Here is a 16,882-nt window from a genome sequence, read left to right as displayed (position 1 = left end):
GACGTAGTTTAACGAAACTGGAACGTAACAAGAAACTAATCCGTGAACATTACTCTACTAAATGACGATACTTATTCTACAAACATAATTCTCACATTCCAAGTAAGGCACTCGCCAAAACTTACTGATATCAGTAAAGAATTTGATTGATAGTTCAGTTTTATTTTAATTCTAATATTGAAATTAAGTAGTAAATGCAGTACACTCAACATCCATTGAGTATATTTGACGTTGATGTTTATAAATATTCAGAGTTAAATATTAAGGCATTTAAGCATCACGTGATTTCACATTAATGATTGCATACTTTACAAAGACACGAATTTAATATGTGATCGCTATTACTCTTTTGCTGTTGTTTACAGTTTGGTAAACACTGCTTGGTTTGGTTAACAGTGGTACCAGAATTTTTAATTTCAGGACAGTATGACAATCTGTCTCTAGTTGCATGCAAGATTCGCTTCTACCTCTCTCCCTCTCTCTCTCTCTCTCTCATCTCTGATACGTTTTGTACGCTTTCCTTCCAGATGTTTTCCAGATGGGTCCAGCCTCTCTGGAAGCTGTACGACGCGGAGAGATCGGACAGCAGTTTGATTGTCCTTTTGTGTTTGCGGAGGTGAATGCTGACGTTGTACACTGGAAAGTCGACCCGAATGTGGAGGGAGGGCTCGTTAAATTGAAGACAGAGAAATGCAGGTAAGAACATCTCTCTCTCTCTAACACGTGCGCACAACACACACACACACACACACACATGCATATGTGTTTAAGGATTTTTCAATAATCAACACCTTTCTTGTTAGTACTCTCTCATCCTGTGTTTATGTGCGCGTGAACTTGCTGTAAGTGTATGATTAAATAATGTTACCTTTCCAAAGTGTTACGCCGCCTAGTGACCAATATTGTTCACTATTTTTTTGTTTTCATAACTGGTCGAAAAGTGCGATTTAAGACTGAATATCTAGGAGGGGCGTGGGTTATGCTGTAATCACTCGGCATTCTATTTTGTGGAATGCAAAGAAACTAAGCCACAACAGGGCTTTATTCTACAAAAGGATAATGAAGAAATTGGTGCATTGTACGCATCTAGAACTCTAAAATCATTACTTTCATAATAGCAAGGTTCATATAATTATTCAGAATACGATAAATACACTGAGGACAACGAAATAACTTTCTCTTTGTGCCACATAAAGAGAAAGTTATTTCTTCCACCAGAAAATATTTCTAGATACGATAATTACCAGGAATCAAATATCCTGAACCCTAAATTGAAGCATAAAAATTATAAAATAAAATCAGCTAACGCCTTTTATTCCCTTATAGGGAGGACGCGAGGCCTTTAAACCCTATCTAGCGTTTGGAGACTGAGTGGGCAGTTTAATCTCCACCGGCAGCCAATCGGAGATAGCTGGCCCATATCTATCACTAATTATAGGCAGGCACCAACGAAGAGACTGGCAAACAAGTGCTGCCATCTCTTGGTGCCTGACCTAACAGGATATTAATACATATTAAAATGATAGTAAACTATTAAACACGAAATATGATCTATAATTGATTGAAATGCATTTATAAACATTCAATCGCTGTTTATTTTTCGAAGGAAGGAATGCTTAAAAATTTCTTTTAAACGTTTTTGTATTTTATTTTATTTTTTGATTGATTTTTATTTAAATTTTATTTATTTAAGGAGTCTAGGGATGCGTAGGAATACCCTACCTTAGACTCTTGTACCTTGCATTCGACTGAATTTGTCACCATTAATGTTAAAACTAACAATACTTTTCCCATTTTTTATGCGTTTTGTCCATTTGAATGTATGCTCGTTTGAGGAGCTTAAACATGATATTAAACAGGGGCTTAAACAGGGGTGAATCATCCACCACAAGAAATGTAATTAGCTTTTGTTTTTCCTTTTTAGAAAACTATTTATATAACTTAGGAATGTCTCTGTTAATTCCTGATGGAATGGCTTTCGGGGGTTCTTTAGGTGGTTCCCAATGTTTTCTAGAAATAAAAAAATGAAAAGCTTTTCGAGCTACTTTGCTGACATGATTTTGAATAATTAATGGTATTGTCGTTGTTGCTGATAGAGTGAAGAGGGAAATTATTGGGGCTTCACAAGTGGAGCAACAAAGTCAACCAAATAGTTGCTTCTAAATTGCAACCAACTTCAAGTTACCTAAGGTGTTGGCTCGTTTTTTACGTTCTTTTTGACGTGAATACGTCTTTAAATCCAGAACAGTACTAGGGGGTACGGGACGAAAAGTTGAGTGTAACGAAATCATTCGATAAGGTTTGGCTTAATAATTTCTAAAGCATTAAAGGGAGCGAAACCAAACTTATATCATTCCATAGCCGAGGGAATAAAGATTCGTCAGTGACCTTCAGATAGCGCGCGGCGCCCGGTGGGTGGCAATGGGTACTCCGCCATTTTGTGTTCGACCCGCCGGGCCTCGGAAACTTCCACTCAGTATAACTTCGCACTCTATTGTGGTACGACGCTCGTTTTAGTGTCAATCAACAGCTCTCGTCGAGATCTATCGATTCGACGCATAATTCTTAAATTTCAATACAGTGTTGGTGAAGAAAATGTGGATCGAAGTTGAAACATTTTAGAAATTTCACCATGTCCGCTTATACTCGCCGGAAAGCCAGCCAGAAATGTGCCGAACCCAAACGACGGAAAAGAGCAGCTCGTCAGTTTTCCAATAATATCCCAATGTCTAGGTCGGAACGAATAAGGAAATATCTGAAGCGAAAGAAATTCGAAGCGGCTCAGCGCGCGGCTGACGGTGCCAACACTTCGGCGGTGGTGGCGCACAAACCCATGGATGTAAAAGACGTAAGCGACTATGCCACAGCTTCGGAAGATGGATTGAACAAAATGGATGTGGATTTCGGAAGATCGGTGACAATGGAAGAGCATTGGAGATCGGCAAGCCCGCTTGTGCCATAACGATTCCCAAATCGCAAGGAAGCCCTTTCGATCGAGTCGTCTTTCAGTACGACAAGTCTCAACAAATATCGAGCCAGACCTGCATACGCCCGTTATCATCACCGATGACTTCAATGTCGATGTGTCACAAAACCGATCACTGCAGGACTTTATGGAATGCGAGTTTACTCTCACTTACGCTCAGACTACGGCGACCACGCAAGGTAACACTTGTATTGATTTGACTTTCGCCAGAAACTTGGATGTATCTTGTCTACCGTTTGTATCTTACTTCTCTTAGCTATGATAAGTAAAATTATAATCGATTATTAAACTTGTTTTCATTTATTTACACTTCCCAACACATATATAATCCGCTGGCGTGACGTATTCACGTAAAACCCCTCCGGCAATGTTCCGACACAGCCACACCCGATTTTTTTAATATTTGTTTTAATTTTAGGTAGGTTAAACAGTTCGAGTGAAATCGGTGGGTTAAATAATGCTGTCTGTAGCATTTTTACTTTCATCTCGCTTCTTTACCATCCGCCATTACACATTTTGTGTGACCCACGAAACAAATACATTGCAAAAGTGTCGTAAATCCGTTGAAAGAATCAGTTCTACAGTTCAAGGAGTCTTGTCTATCTGGGAGATGCCTGTGGAGAAAGAGGCAGAACCGACTTTTTACATGTTTTCAAGTGTAAACCAACGTGCGCTGTTCACTGAAAGCATTTTTCTGTCGTTATTATGTTGGGCGTTGTTCAGCCAATCACTTTTTACATGGTTTTCAACTTGTAAGATGGTTTATTGTTATTATCAACATGTCAATGAATATTTTTTTCTCTTTTTTCCACCTTATCATCCTCTCAGCATCGCTCCTTTCATGCTGACCAAGAAAGTTGGAGTGGACGATTTCTACGGAGACGAAGATGCAGAAAATATCATCGACGAATACAAGAATCAAGAAGGTGAGTTCGCTGCGTACACCATTCCGTAAACACGACCTTTCATCAGGAATGTTGGCACCAAAAGATGGAGTTACCATCTTTGTTACCGTTTACCATCGTAAGCAGTAACAAAGTGCCAACATCGTTACTGCTTGTACTGTAATAACACCATCCCTCCCCTTTTTTTACTTTTTTTTATTTAGGCACAACGGAAGAGCGACTTTCTGTCATGAACGCTGCTCGAATGGGCGGAAACGACACCACCCGTAGCGTCATCTACAACCTCCCGACACCAGATGCCGAGGACGTGTTTCTCGACCTTAAAGAGATAGACAAGATCATGATCGGCCAGCCCTTCGACATCACGGTCATCGTGAAAAACAAGTCATCGGAAGTGAGAACAATCTCCGCTGTTCTGTCTGCCAGCACCATCTACTACACGGGGGTCTTAGCCGATAAAGTGAAAAGACAGCGAGGAACATTCACTCTGAACCCTGGACAAAGTGAGGCGACTCCTACTTCTATGATATCAACAATAATAATGTAGAAAGTTTTTTAACTTGGGTATACTATGTTAAAGATACCAAGCAATTTTATAGGCTAGGTTTTAATAATTTTTTCGCAAGTGAAGCAAACAGACAAATAAGTCAAGTTTGCGCCTGAACGTAGTTCAAATCTGAGGCAACTCGTGGTAAAGGTGGAGTAAGATCCGATCACTTTCCTTAGTATTTTCCCCTAATGCAAAACAATGTGTGGCGCTATGCATTAAAGGCAAGGGCCACTACCCAGACCGATTTCGACCTTTATTGAGGTCTCGTCAGTGGGAGCCAGACCCATAAATACCAAGGTTGAAGTGATGCGCAGCTTATAGATTTTACCTAAGCAAGTTGCCACAAGGTGCTTTGACCTTATTAAATGAAAATCTCCGGATGAGAGTAAGATGTAGAAAGTTTTTTAACTCGGGTATACCATGTTAAAGATTGAACTACGTTCAGGCGCAAACTTGACTTATTTGTCTGTTTGCTTCACTTGGGGAAAAAGGATCAAAACCTAGCTTATAAAATTGCTTGGTATCTTTATAATAATGTTATTTTTTATTTTATGGCGTTACTCATAGTATTGTCCGCTAGGAGGCGATATTTATGTATGAATATCAACAATAATATTATTTCTTGTCGAGCGTTACTTATAGTGTTGCCCGCTAGGCGGCGACATTTACGTATGAATATCAACAATAATATTATTTAATAATTAAGGGGATACAAATCCCTTGTTGTTCAACTGCCAGTAAGCAAAACTCTAAGATCGAGAACTACGAATCTATGAGTTTCGTATATACCGTAAAACTATCGGCGAATCCAAGTGTAAATGACCACTTGGTAGTACAACACCAAGGCAACTCGAAGCAAAGGTGGAGCAAGCTCCCTCACTATCCTTGATATTTTCTCATAATGTAAAAACACAGCCCCTAGGGGATGTAATACTGTAATTACATTATGAGGAGAGGTCACTACCCAGACCGGTTTCAACCTTTTTTGAGGTCTCATCAGTGAGACCTCAAAAAATAATAAGAAATAATAATAATAAAATAATTAATTATAATCCTTAATTATTATTAAGGATGCCAGAAAAATAGCTGTTTGGCTTTCAATTTATGTTATAATATACAAACACACCTTTATGGCATTCGTATAGTAAAGGTATGTAAGTTCTTTTCACTTAAACCTTGTTATCTTCCAGGTCTACCTACTCACTGATGAGGCCGCAAAAAAAGGTTGAAACCGGTCTGGGTAGTGACCTTTCCTCATAATGTAATTACAGTACTACATCCCCTAGGGGTGTTTTTACATTATGAGAAAATATCAAGGATAGTGAAGGAGCTTGCTCCACCTTTGCTTCGAGTTTGCCTTGGTGTTGTACTACCAAGTGGTCATTTACACTTGGATTTGCCGATAGTTTTTCGGTATATATATATATATACACCGGGAAAAAAAAAAATATATATATATATGAAACTGATAGATTTAGTTCTCGATCTTAGAGTTTTGCTTACTGGCAGTTGAATAACAAGGTATTTGTATCCCCTTAATTAGTATTAAGGATGCCAGAAAAATAGCCGTTTGGCTTTTTCAATTTATGAAATAATATTATTTCTTGTAGACGTTACTTATAGTATTGTCCGTTAGGCGGCGATATATCACGTATGACTATTTGTTTAATAGCACCTCAAACATTCCATTTATACCAAACATTGTCAGTGGAAGAAGTAAGCGATTTTTTCCTATTATTTTATTAACAATCAAATGATAATTTATAATATCTTAAAGCTTTATATTATATAATATATTTTATAATAAATATTAGTACATTATATTATGTAATATATATTAGTTTTATATTATATAATATTATATATCATTTATGACTTATTATTTTATTTTTTTTCAGTCACAATCTATCGCGTTACCCTTAGCGACATCTCGCGTAACTCATGTTAATATTTTGAAATAATAATAATAATAATTATTATTATTATTATTTTATGTATTTATTTATTTTCTTTTTCAAATTGCTTTCGAAGAAAAAAATAGAATTGTAACCAAAAATATTTTACGATTAGTCTTGAAGCTAAGACTAGTTTTTCAATGAAAACTGCTGAGATATTCTTCATACCTTCTACTATATGGATCTTTTACACTTAATACAATCAAAATTCCAGACCTGAATTTCGATTGTTCATATTTCTCTTAATTTCACTAGAATTGAAACGTTTGAACTGAAGATTATGTGAAATATTTTTAGTAAACTTCAATCCGTTTTGACTTTGTTCCCACGACGATACAATTGAAACCGAAAATTACAAATAAATGAAACCCACTAGTTTCACCTCATATACTTGTGGGTTCTTCTGGGTTAGGATGAACAAAGGATTACAATAAAATGAGCCATAACATTATTAAAATACAGAAACACGTAGTCACCGTTACAATAAGTTAAAAACCTAAAACACGTGGAGCGCGGAAGCTCTCACGCGTCAGCCATATGTTCAGGGAGGTGTGTACGACAGTTGGCTGAAAAGTTAGTCTGACGTGCAAAAAAGATTTAATGAGCGATTTCCAAATGGCACATAGAATCATTCCTTGGTTCCATCTAAGTGTGCCTTGTACACGTACAACCATAGTAGTTTCTTTTTATGTTGAGGCAGTGAAGTTGTCCACGGTGTAAGGCATGGAGCTCTTATCCCATTTAGTGTTACAAGGTATGTGTGTTGGAGAAATAAAAACCTAGACCGAGCTGTCTTCTCTACTGTTATTGACATTACCAATATGCTCTTTTTGTCTGATTTCCAATCTTCTAGATGTCTGTCCTATGCAAGAAAGCCCACAAGAACGTGGAATATTATAAACCCCAGGGTGTTTGTATTAATAAGATCAAACAAGCCCGATCTATTCCTTCTTATAATATAATATTTATGTATTATTAGACCATATCTATTACAACAGTCTTTCAATTTAGTCAGGGAATCTTGCAGACTTGTAGCGGATTTATTTAGAAGTATAACATCATTCGCATAAAGCAAAGAGCTGACATTAACATCTCCAATTCTGATATCATGTTTAATACCACATTCCTTCATAATGTGATCCATATAGATCATGAATAACAGAGGGGATAATGTACATGCTTGTCTGACACCTGACTTAACATTAAGCCATCTTCCTGTATTTCCTTTAATTCTAACTGCTGACTTACAACTCAAATAAAGACTGGGTAATATAGGAGAGAATGACTACTATTTGAGTTCTTTTTTTTGGTCAAATATATTTATTTTAAACTAAGTTATACCTACTAGTTTCGCCAATTGCGGCTGTTGGCTTCATCAGGGTTAAAATTATATAAAAGTAAGAACACGTAAATGCTAAAAATCTGTTTGCACTGACACCATAAATGGACCGAATACAATTGCATTTTTATAAAAGCAGAAAAACGCGTACATCACACGTACAGCACGTGTATGATGTACTAGTTATTATGTAGGAACGTTCTACAGTTGGCAGCAAAATTTAATTCTGGCATGTTGAAAGATCTAATGAGGGTCTTCCAGATCTCGGACAGAATTAATCCTTGGTTTCTATTTAGGTTTCCTTCTGGACGGAGAAGTGGCTTCTTTGATCATTCGGGAGCGGAAATCCTCCTCTAAGTAGGGCATGGAGCTTTTATCCCATTCTATAACATGGTTAGTCCTAGCAAAATGAAAGGCTAAACCGCATTTGTCTTCTCTATTATTACTGACGTCTCCTATGAGTTCCTGTTTTCTGATTTTAAAAACTTCTTGAAGTCTGGCCAAAATAGTTTAAGCCGCACGAGCAGGGGATGTTGTAAACTCCGGCATATTTAAATAAAGGATGACTATCTTTTGGAGATCTTAAGAATTGGCGAATGGTCTGTGAAGGTTTAAAAGCTACTCGTATTCCATGTGGCTTGAGGAGTTTAGCAATCTTATTAGAAACTGTCCCTGTAAACGGAATCACAATAGTAGAATTGTAATGTATATCTTCCGGTCGTCATTGGAGAGGTCACAGAAAAGAATCTTGCGATCAATTTTGTAGGATAACCATTCTTCGTAAGATAATAAATCCAAATAAATCTAATTTGATATCAGGAATAGTTCATCTTGGAGGTCTTTATCATCGGTTGTAATGAGAGAGGCTCTGTTTTTTAGCATGTGTACAATGCTAAGTTTCTGAGAAATCCGGGATTTTGTTTTCTGTCCAAGCCTTCTGAATTATGCAGTGCATGCAAACTATAAGACTATTATACTTCAATATTCCAGCATTACTGCACGAATCTCATCTACTGTAGTTGTTTACATTTCACGTATTTGATGGCTTTTTTCCCACATCAAATACTGATTTGCACTACTGATTGAATTCCTCTTGGCATTTTAAATCATGTTTGATGTACAAAGATGAAACAAAAACTGATATTAACGTCTTGTTTCATTTAGCATTCTGTGCTAAAGAGCAGGGTTTTAGTAATTGTGAAAACGAACATAAAACATAAAAATATGACAAAAACTAATAAAGGGTTGACAACAATGCACTAATGCAATATAGATTTAAAAACTTTCATAGTGAGAGTCAATTAATTTTACCATGGTTATCTTGTGTTGTCTTCATCTTCAGATTTCATTCCACCTTTATCATCACTGATTGCTTTTACAGTACTCTTTTTTTCCCTAAATTTCTAAGCTTTTCAAGTCTCCAAAACTCACCTTCAGATATTCGCCTTCTGTATTCTTATCAATCTTCCGTACGACGTTTGATTAGCTACTTTTACACTCTTCACTTTCTTACATTTTTCTCTATATTCTCGCAGGAAAAGCTGACTTGCTTGCCAGGAATTATCAATACATTTTGTTCTTTTCCATGAGCGTATCTTTATCATCCAGAGTCAACCACCGAGTTCTGATTTTTCTCTCCTTGCATACAATCCACCGATGCGTTGCTGGCTAAATCAGCAAATATTTACATTAGAGTCCGTCCCTGAATCTTCAGGGATTCAGGGACGGATTTTTTGTTTGATTATTGTTTTTCTTAATTCTCTGTCATATTTTTATGATGAATAACATTTGTGTATTTGAGTTCACAGTTCACCTCTGAAAGCTGATTACTTCATATTTCAAGTCTGGTTACTGAACCAACTTGAACGTATCGCTATCAGCAATAACATGGTTAAGAAGACTTCGCTTCTTCTTCTTATTATTATTATTATTATGTGACACCTCCATGGAGTCCAAGGACTCATCGCGAGAGAGCACTGTACTCTACTTCGCTAAATACATCTCACTGTCTGCACTACTATTTAATTCTCCTACTATCATCAACACCATCTACTGCCCTTCATCATTATTTCTTGCATCTTTTCTTCATGTGAATTTCTGCACATTTTTATGTTGAACATCGTGTTAGTAATAATCAGTCCAAGTTCTGAACCGATATGTTGATGGTGACATTCTCGAACTCTGCTGTGTTGAGTTTTCATTTGTTCCGGGATCTGACTCTTCACTGTTCGCGTGTTCTCTTTACGCACCTAAACTTCGAGAAGCTTGGGTGCGTAAAGCACCCCCATTTCTCTCTCTCATATCATATGTCGACTCCAAAATGAACATTGACATTATCGTGTAACGAAAGCGAATGTATACAACTGCGTATTTTGAGACCAAATATCGTTAGAAATTCTATACTGCATATATTTTTTAGACCAACAGAACAATACGTTCTTCTAAAACATGCTTGCATTCACAGAGATCCAAGTATCTTAAGTTCGTTTTCAGGACTATTGTCATTAGCATCTTGTATAGGATACGAAAGTAAAATGGGTTCAACTCTTTGTCAAAGCCGACTTTGCAAAAAATGGAACAAATGGAAGTAGGATATGATTTGACACTAGCGGAATAAGATGATGTGGATGATATGCAGTTCTTAGGCAGCCCTCAACCTGGAATTGACCATTATAAGATTTAATGGATTTATTAATTCTTCTTATCAAATATCAGTATTATTACTGAAAAGTGGTTTATAATTGGTTTCTCTTTTTAATCTGTAATTCAGTAAGGTGATTTAATAGATTTACGAGTATTTAATGATGTTATATAATTACCTAACAGTTCCCCCTTTCGGAATTATTTGTAGTTCTCCAATTATAAAAACTTGTAATCATATCTGTCGTCTGTCAAGGCAGAGCTCAGTGAATATCACACGCGGCGCGTGGCGCTGATGGAATCATCTTTAGTTCAGTCCACCGATATAATCTGCTAAACACTTTTTAATTGCTGTTCTCGTATCAATGTGTGCAAATAATCTTACCACATGCGTCTACTTTTTCTCTTTGTATTTTTTATTGCAGTTTAAAACGAACTGCACATAAAAGTATATGCAGCGACATTAATGCATGCTGTAACAAAGTGTATTAAATAGTAATGCAATTCTCATAGGAGCTAACTTTAAATTAAAAAAATATTTTAATTATGGCATTCCTAGTTTATTCAAGCCAGATAAATCTTCAACCAAATTTCACTCTCAGAATGCTTTGATATTTAGTTCGTCTGCTGTCACTTCAATTTTTATTTTCATATCTAACATTTTAATTTTTTTTTCGATACCCACGAGTGTTCAAATCACTTGTTATGACCAATCTGGTCATCTCCATAAATATCGCTTAGCATTCTGATAATTTCAGCAGATTTTTCTAAACAAACTTTAAAGTCGGATTTAAAACTCACAAAAATCTGTGAACACTAAAATTACACAGAATAAATCTCTAAACATTAAAATGGCGCCCTCTGGGAGTCTAGTCATTAATTCTCTTCTAAACAGGCTTATTTTGCAGGCATTTCTTTCTTCAGAGTTCTTTATTGATCATATCTAACAAATAAATCCTCTTTCTCTCTCTTCACATTCTGTTTATTTTTGTTCATCATGAAATTTTTTCATCTGTATGATTCTTTTAAGTTTATGAAAACGATCACAAGCCTTGTGATCATCGAAAGCATGTTCTTCCGTGAACAATGGATATAGAATTTGGAAACGTTTATGACATTTCGAAACTGAACAGTAGTTGCTCGTTTTCGACAAAGTGTGCAGGAGCATTGTAATGAAGAACTATCCATCCTTTCTTTGCTACTGGGAAATAAGTAAAGCTCATGCATGACTCCAGGCCCTCTAACGAATCCAACTGCATGCATCCGTCTGCAGACGGATTGATTTTCCGCAGTATGTAATCATTTGTCAAAGGTTATCTGTCAGAACTTCTTTCTTTTCTTTTAGCTTCTTTGCATACAGTTTGAACCTTTGATATTGAGGGAAAGGGAACGCGAGCAGTTTTGTGATTCATCCATGCGAACACCATTTATTCAGATCGTGTTGACGCCAAACAATTCTGAAAGTTTGAAATTTTGAATCGATGGACGCACGTTTTACAGTTAAGACTCTCGTTGCATTACTGCGAGGACTAATAAGACCTGTTGAAAATATCCATTTTTTTTTATCCATTCCACTTGCACGTACTATTGTTAGTGGGTGTACCAACAAAAACTTCCACGGTGATATAAGCAATGTTCAAACACCAAACTTTGAAATAGAACGAAATTCCTGATAATTTCAGGTATTTGAACGATCTCGTGGGATCACGAGTCCTGATTACACCAACTTTATGTTTAAAACAAAACTAAGCTTCGTTTATTTCAAGTTTAATGATTTTAGATATATGTTATAGATGAAAATTTGGTAACCCGTAACATATAAAGGTAGTTCAGGATATCAAAGTGTCCGTGGATGGGAATGGGGATCATATGAGGATCAAAACCACTGCTGCACTAGAAAACACAGAACTTTATCAAAGTACTTCAAGGCTCCAATAAACAGGATGGTGTTGGTTTCACAACAAGTGATGAGAGTCATCTGCCACTTAAGAACATTAGCAAAACATTTATATAACTAGACTTACCATAAATTTTTTACCAAACCAGGACATTTTTGAGAGTTTGCTTAAAACAGAAAGTAACGCCCTCTACGCTAAGTACTTATGATTGAAAAGGCTAAATAACGGAGTGGTTAACAAAAAACAACATTTCGTAGCAATAATTTTTAATTACTCTTAACTGAACATAACTTATTATTAAAAAGTCATTAATATTTATCACCAGCATGAACTTTCTTTAAAAATTCTTTGTTATTTTTAATCGCGTCGAAACATTCACTACAATTTAGTTCACTATTAAGTTTGCAGCACAATCCAGCTTTTACTGTTGATTCAGCCATTCTACTCTTTCTTCAGACTATATGTTGTTCGTTATTGAGAATATCCTTTCAACAGGTGAAGATGTGCCTGGCAGGCTGAAAATGTATTCTATAATTTGGACAAGATTGGGCAATGAAATGTTTTTTCTTTGAAATTACTGAATAGTTGTATCCATTTTTCTTTGCAACTTGTATTTTTCAAAATGTCATAGTTTGCCGACCAAAAAGCTTTTGCAATCACCACTTCATCCAACAGTTCATCCATGTTTATTGCATTATTTGCAAGAGTTTCGTTAATTTTTTCACCTGAAGCTTCAATTTCAGACCAAGTTAATTCATTGTTGTTTATCCAAGTAAAACATTCTGCTCCATCACTTCTCCCAAAGCTTAATGTAAGAAAGACATCGCTCATAAAATTTTGTAAACTCTTGTGGTATTGTATTAATACTTGCATTATTTTCCAGTATTCTAAAAAGCTTTTTTGCTTCTTGAGGTATAAATTTATTATCACGCCTTTCCTTGAGATTTGTTTTTAATTTTCTAAGTTCAATGACAATATCTGTGGCACTCGCTTTTGTACTTTTCATTATCAAGATAGGTTTGTTAAACAATTTGAGTTGTCCGTGCACAAACCACAAATACATTTCACCACAATCGTTATCAAAGAACTCTTTTATCATCACTGGACAGTGTTCCTGTGAAATAAAATATGATTTCAGTCCCTCAGAGATTTCAAGTATTCTGTCAATAGCGAAAGAAAACGGGTGTTGCCATGTTGAAGAACCTTTTTATACTCTACATCTACAAATTCACAGAACGCTTTTAGTTGAGTGACTCGAACCGTATAAATGTGGAAATATTTATAAATTTTGACTACTAAAGAAGCTTCTATTTCAATTGGTAGAACATCAACTACAGTTTGAAGACAGTTGTGAACGATGTGAGCACCGCAACCAATGACCACAATATTCCTTCCTAGTTCCTTCTTCAATCGACTGTAAATGTTGTTTTCGCCTCTCCGTTTTACACCCCCAAAATTGGTATTGCAGTTATCTCCACAAAATCCAATAATTTTTTTTTGTTATATTATGAGTTTTCATGACTGACATTAAATGGTTTGTCAGTATTTCTGCAGTTTCACCGGGAACTGATTGAAAGTCTAAAAGTTTAACTTTTACTCCACAATCTGGTGCAAAATGCCGCACAACACGTGGCACAGTTTTAATTTCTTTCCTGTTGGAAGAATCAATTGATACCGTCACAAAATGTGTTTTGTTTAAATCTTCACAAAGTTGCCGAAACAGCAGTGGCTCAATCACATTAACAATGACAGCTTCACGTTTTGTTCTACCTGAGACTTAAAGATGAGATTGTGAATAGCAACATGAAATGCAAAAGGTGCTTCTTTAGCAGCTATTAAAAATTCTTTGTCACTTGGATCGGCACCTTTAAAATATGACAATATCTTTGAGGAAGTTCCTGCCGCTGTTAGACTAGCCTTATGTTTTGCACATGTCAAGTGATTTTTTATGTCTGAACGCCCACCATGAGCTACAGAAAATTCTGATGAGCACGGTTCACATTTCACTTTGTCAATATGACCACAAACTTTTTTTTCAAAAAAAGCACAATCCTTTTTTAATTCATCCGTGAACACACAGTTTCTTTTTGGCATTTTGGAGTTAAATTTTTTTGAATGAAGTAAAAAAAAAGTCACAAACAACACGCCGAAAAGAAAAAACACCGACTCGCAATCTAAACTCAACTAAGATTGCGCATGCTCAACAATGACTTTCGACGCAGCGTACAGGCCAGAGTCAAAGTGGGGTATTCGTGTTGCCTAATAGCCATTTTTCGAGGCTGCACTTTTTGTACTGCGTGTATATTCTGCACTTTTAAATTTTTACCAAATAACCGGGAAAAAATGACAAACTGGCCGGGACTCCCGGACCATACCTTCAAACCGGGACGTATGGTAAGCCTATCTATATAAATTGAGATTTGAACAGTGACAAAAACAAGATGGCATTGAAAACCAAAAAGGGAAGGTGAAAAAGTTTGTCGAGAGAGAGAGAGAGAGAGAGAGAGAGAGAGAAAGAAAGAAAGAAAAAGAGAGAGAGAGAGAGAGGGGGAGAGAGAGATTAAAATGACAATGACACAATTTGTTTTTGCATCTTTTTTTCAGCGGAAGAGTTGAGCATCTCTGTAACTTCGGACGAGTATTATGACAAGCTAGTGGACTATTCCATGATGAAGATCTACGCCCTCGCCACAGTGCAAGAAACCAAGCAGACATGGTCAGAAGAAGATGATTTCTGTCTGGAGAAGCCAAAATTGCGACTGGAGGTAACGTTTCTGCATCCCTTTCTTTCTGACATGTTTGTGGTGTTCGGTACAACAACTTACTAATCTTTTTTCTTTTGTTTTCAGGTACCATCCATGCTGCGTGTAGGTCAGCCCTTCGAGGTAGCCATCTACTTCACCAATCCTCTCCAGCGGACCTTGAGACAATGCTTGTTCGTCACCGAAGGACCAGGACTTGTCGAACCCAGGAGGACCAAGTTCAGGTGAATTTTTAATCCACAATATCAATTGGATGTACATGGTTACCGTAATTTTTATTTTTCTCCAGAGATGAGATAAATGAATTGAAGTGCTGACAGGGATCGTTCTGTTTATTTTCAGGGAAATTGGCGCAGGAGAAGCCATCATACACAAAGAGCGTCTAATGCCAATTCGTCCAGGACCAAAGAAACTAGTGGTCAATTTCAGCTCCAGAGAACTTGTGGAGATCTTAGGATCGAAAGAGATGGAGATCGCTGCATAAATCGCTCATTTTCTCTCCATGTGTGTCTGTCTCTGTCTGGAGATTCATCCCTCTTATACATTTCACATCGAGAGATGTTAATATCAAACAATTTTAATCACCTTGCGAATTTGTTTTTGTTACTATAACAAAAAATAACTAGTCTTGTTATTTCTTGTCACGAAACTTTGTTGGTTATCATAATCTGATGTTTATGTGGTACAAAATACTATTTTATATTTTAACTTCTTCCAAATCTGCTCGGTATTCAGATCTTGAACAAGATTGCGTGGCTAAAATGATTTTAAGAGAAGTTTTCAATAATGGCTTATCATCGACTAGGCTAAGACCGACTGTGGTCGCCATGGTAACTAACGAGATTATTTGTTAACCTCGACCGCAGATGATTTGTTTGTATTCGCAGTGAACACAATAAACACCATTTGAATGTTAGTTGATTTATTTTGACTGCACTAAAACACCAAACTGAATTTCAAGTTTTAAAACATTCTTCGCGATAGTATTATTATGAAAAATGCAAACAGTTTCTATTTTTTTTCTAATATAGAAATATAAGCTCAAGATATTTCAGAGTTTTATAGAAAAATATCGCTCCATTGAAAAGATGAACAATTTTCAAATTTAATTTTTTATTAAAAAAGAATATTTGCAGTAAATCGACTTTATACGTATCTTTAATGTTGATAGAGCAAAGTAAAAATAAAGTTAATGTTATACAAATAACAATAAAAATAATATTCGTTTATTTTCTGGTATTGCGTGAAAATAAATAAAGATTTTCTAACTCCAGAAATACTCGTATTCAAAATAAATAAATAAATAAAAATAATAATAAACAGAATAATAAAAATAAATAAATAATAATAATAATCTACTATTATGAAGGCGACTTCCGTTAATGTTATTGATTGAGAGGCTTCAATACTGCGATATCGCATTCGATTTTGAGACTGGTGATTTAAATACAAGACGTTTTGATGTTCACATTTTTACATATTTTTTTTTAACTTCATGAATTATGAATTAAATATTTCAATGATGATCGGGAAAACGGCCACAACCTTAATTTATTTGTTTATTTTTTCTTGTAATTTATTTATTTTCTCTAGCTTGTCTGCTTGAGTCATAAACATAATATAAAATAAGTGTTTGCAATTTTTGTTAATATTATTATTATTTTATTTTTGCTCGCACGGTGCAATTTGTAGAAACACTAATACAACATATCATTCTTTTACCTGTCTTCTTTCTTTTCTAATCATCATCCTCCACTCATTGCATTTAAAAATTATATTTTTAAGTAGATAGATGCCAAAAAACTCACTATCATATGTTGCAATTTGTATGCGAGTCGTCATGAATT

At 35.8% G+C, this 16,882-nt stretch overlaps 1 protein-coding gene across 1 annotated transcript in view; it reads left to right on the top strand.

Annotated features, from left to right (window-relative positions):
* LOC150103627 (hemocyte protein-glutamine gamma-glutamyltransferase-like) overlaps nucleotides 1-15,951 on the top strand; it is a 32,141-nt gene extending 16,190 nt beyond the window's left edge. The window contains exons 9-14 of the mRNA XM_090398348.1: nucleotides 528-696; nucleotides 3,815-3,912; nucleotides 4,095-4,394; nucleotides 14,878-15,038; nucleotides 15,123-15,259; nucleotides 15,378-15,951. Coding sequence (XP_090254474.1) covers nucleotides 528-696; nucleotides 3,815-3,912; nucleotides 4,095-4,394; nucleotides 14,878-15,038; nucleotides 15,123-15,259; nucleotides 15,378-15,519 — 1,007 coding nt within the window. The 3' untranslated portion in view covers nucleotides 15,520-15,951. The remainder of the gene's footprint in view (nucleotides 1-527; nucleotides 697-3,814; nucleotides 3,913-4,094; nucleotides 4,395-14,877; nucleotides 15,039-15,122; nucleotides 15,260-15,377) is intronic.
* The last annotated feature ends 931 nt before the right edge of the window (nucleotides 15,952-16,882 follow it).

Source organism: Typopeltis vanoorti, chromosome 9 (assembly GCF_054136105.1).
Source record: "Typopeltis vanoorti isolate ZY-2024b chromosome 9, IOZ_Tvanoo_1.0, whole genome shotgun sequence".
Taxonomy (NCBI): domain Eukaryota; kingdom Metazoa; phylum Arthropoda; class Arachnida; order Uropygi; family Thelyphonidae; genus Typopeltis; species Typopeltis vanoorti.
This window is presented reverse-complemented; position numbering and strand designations above follow the sequence as displayed.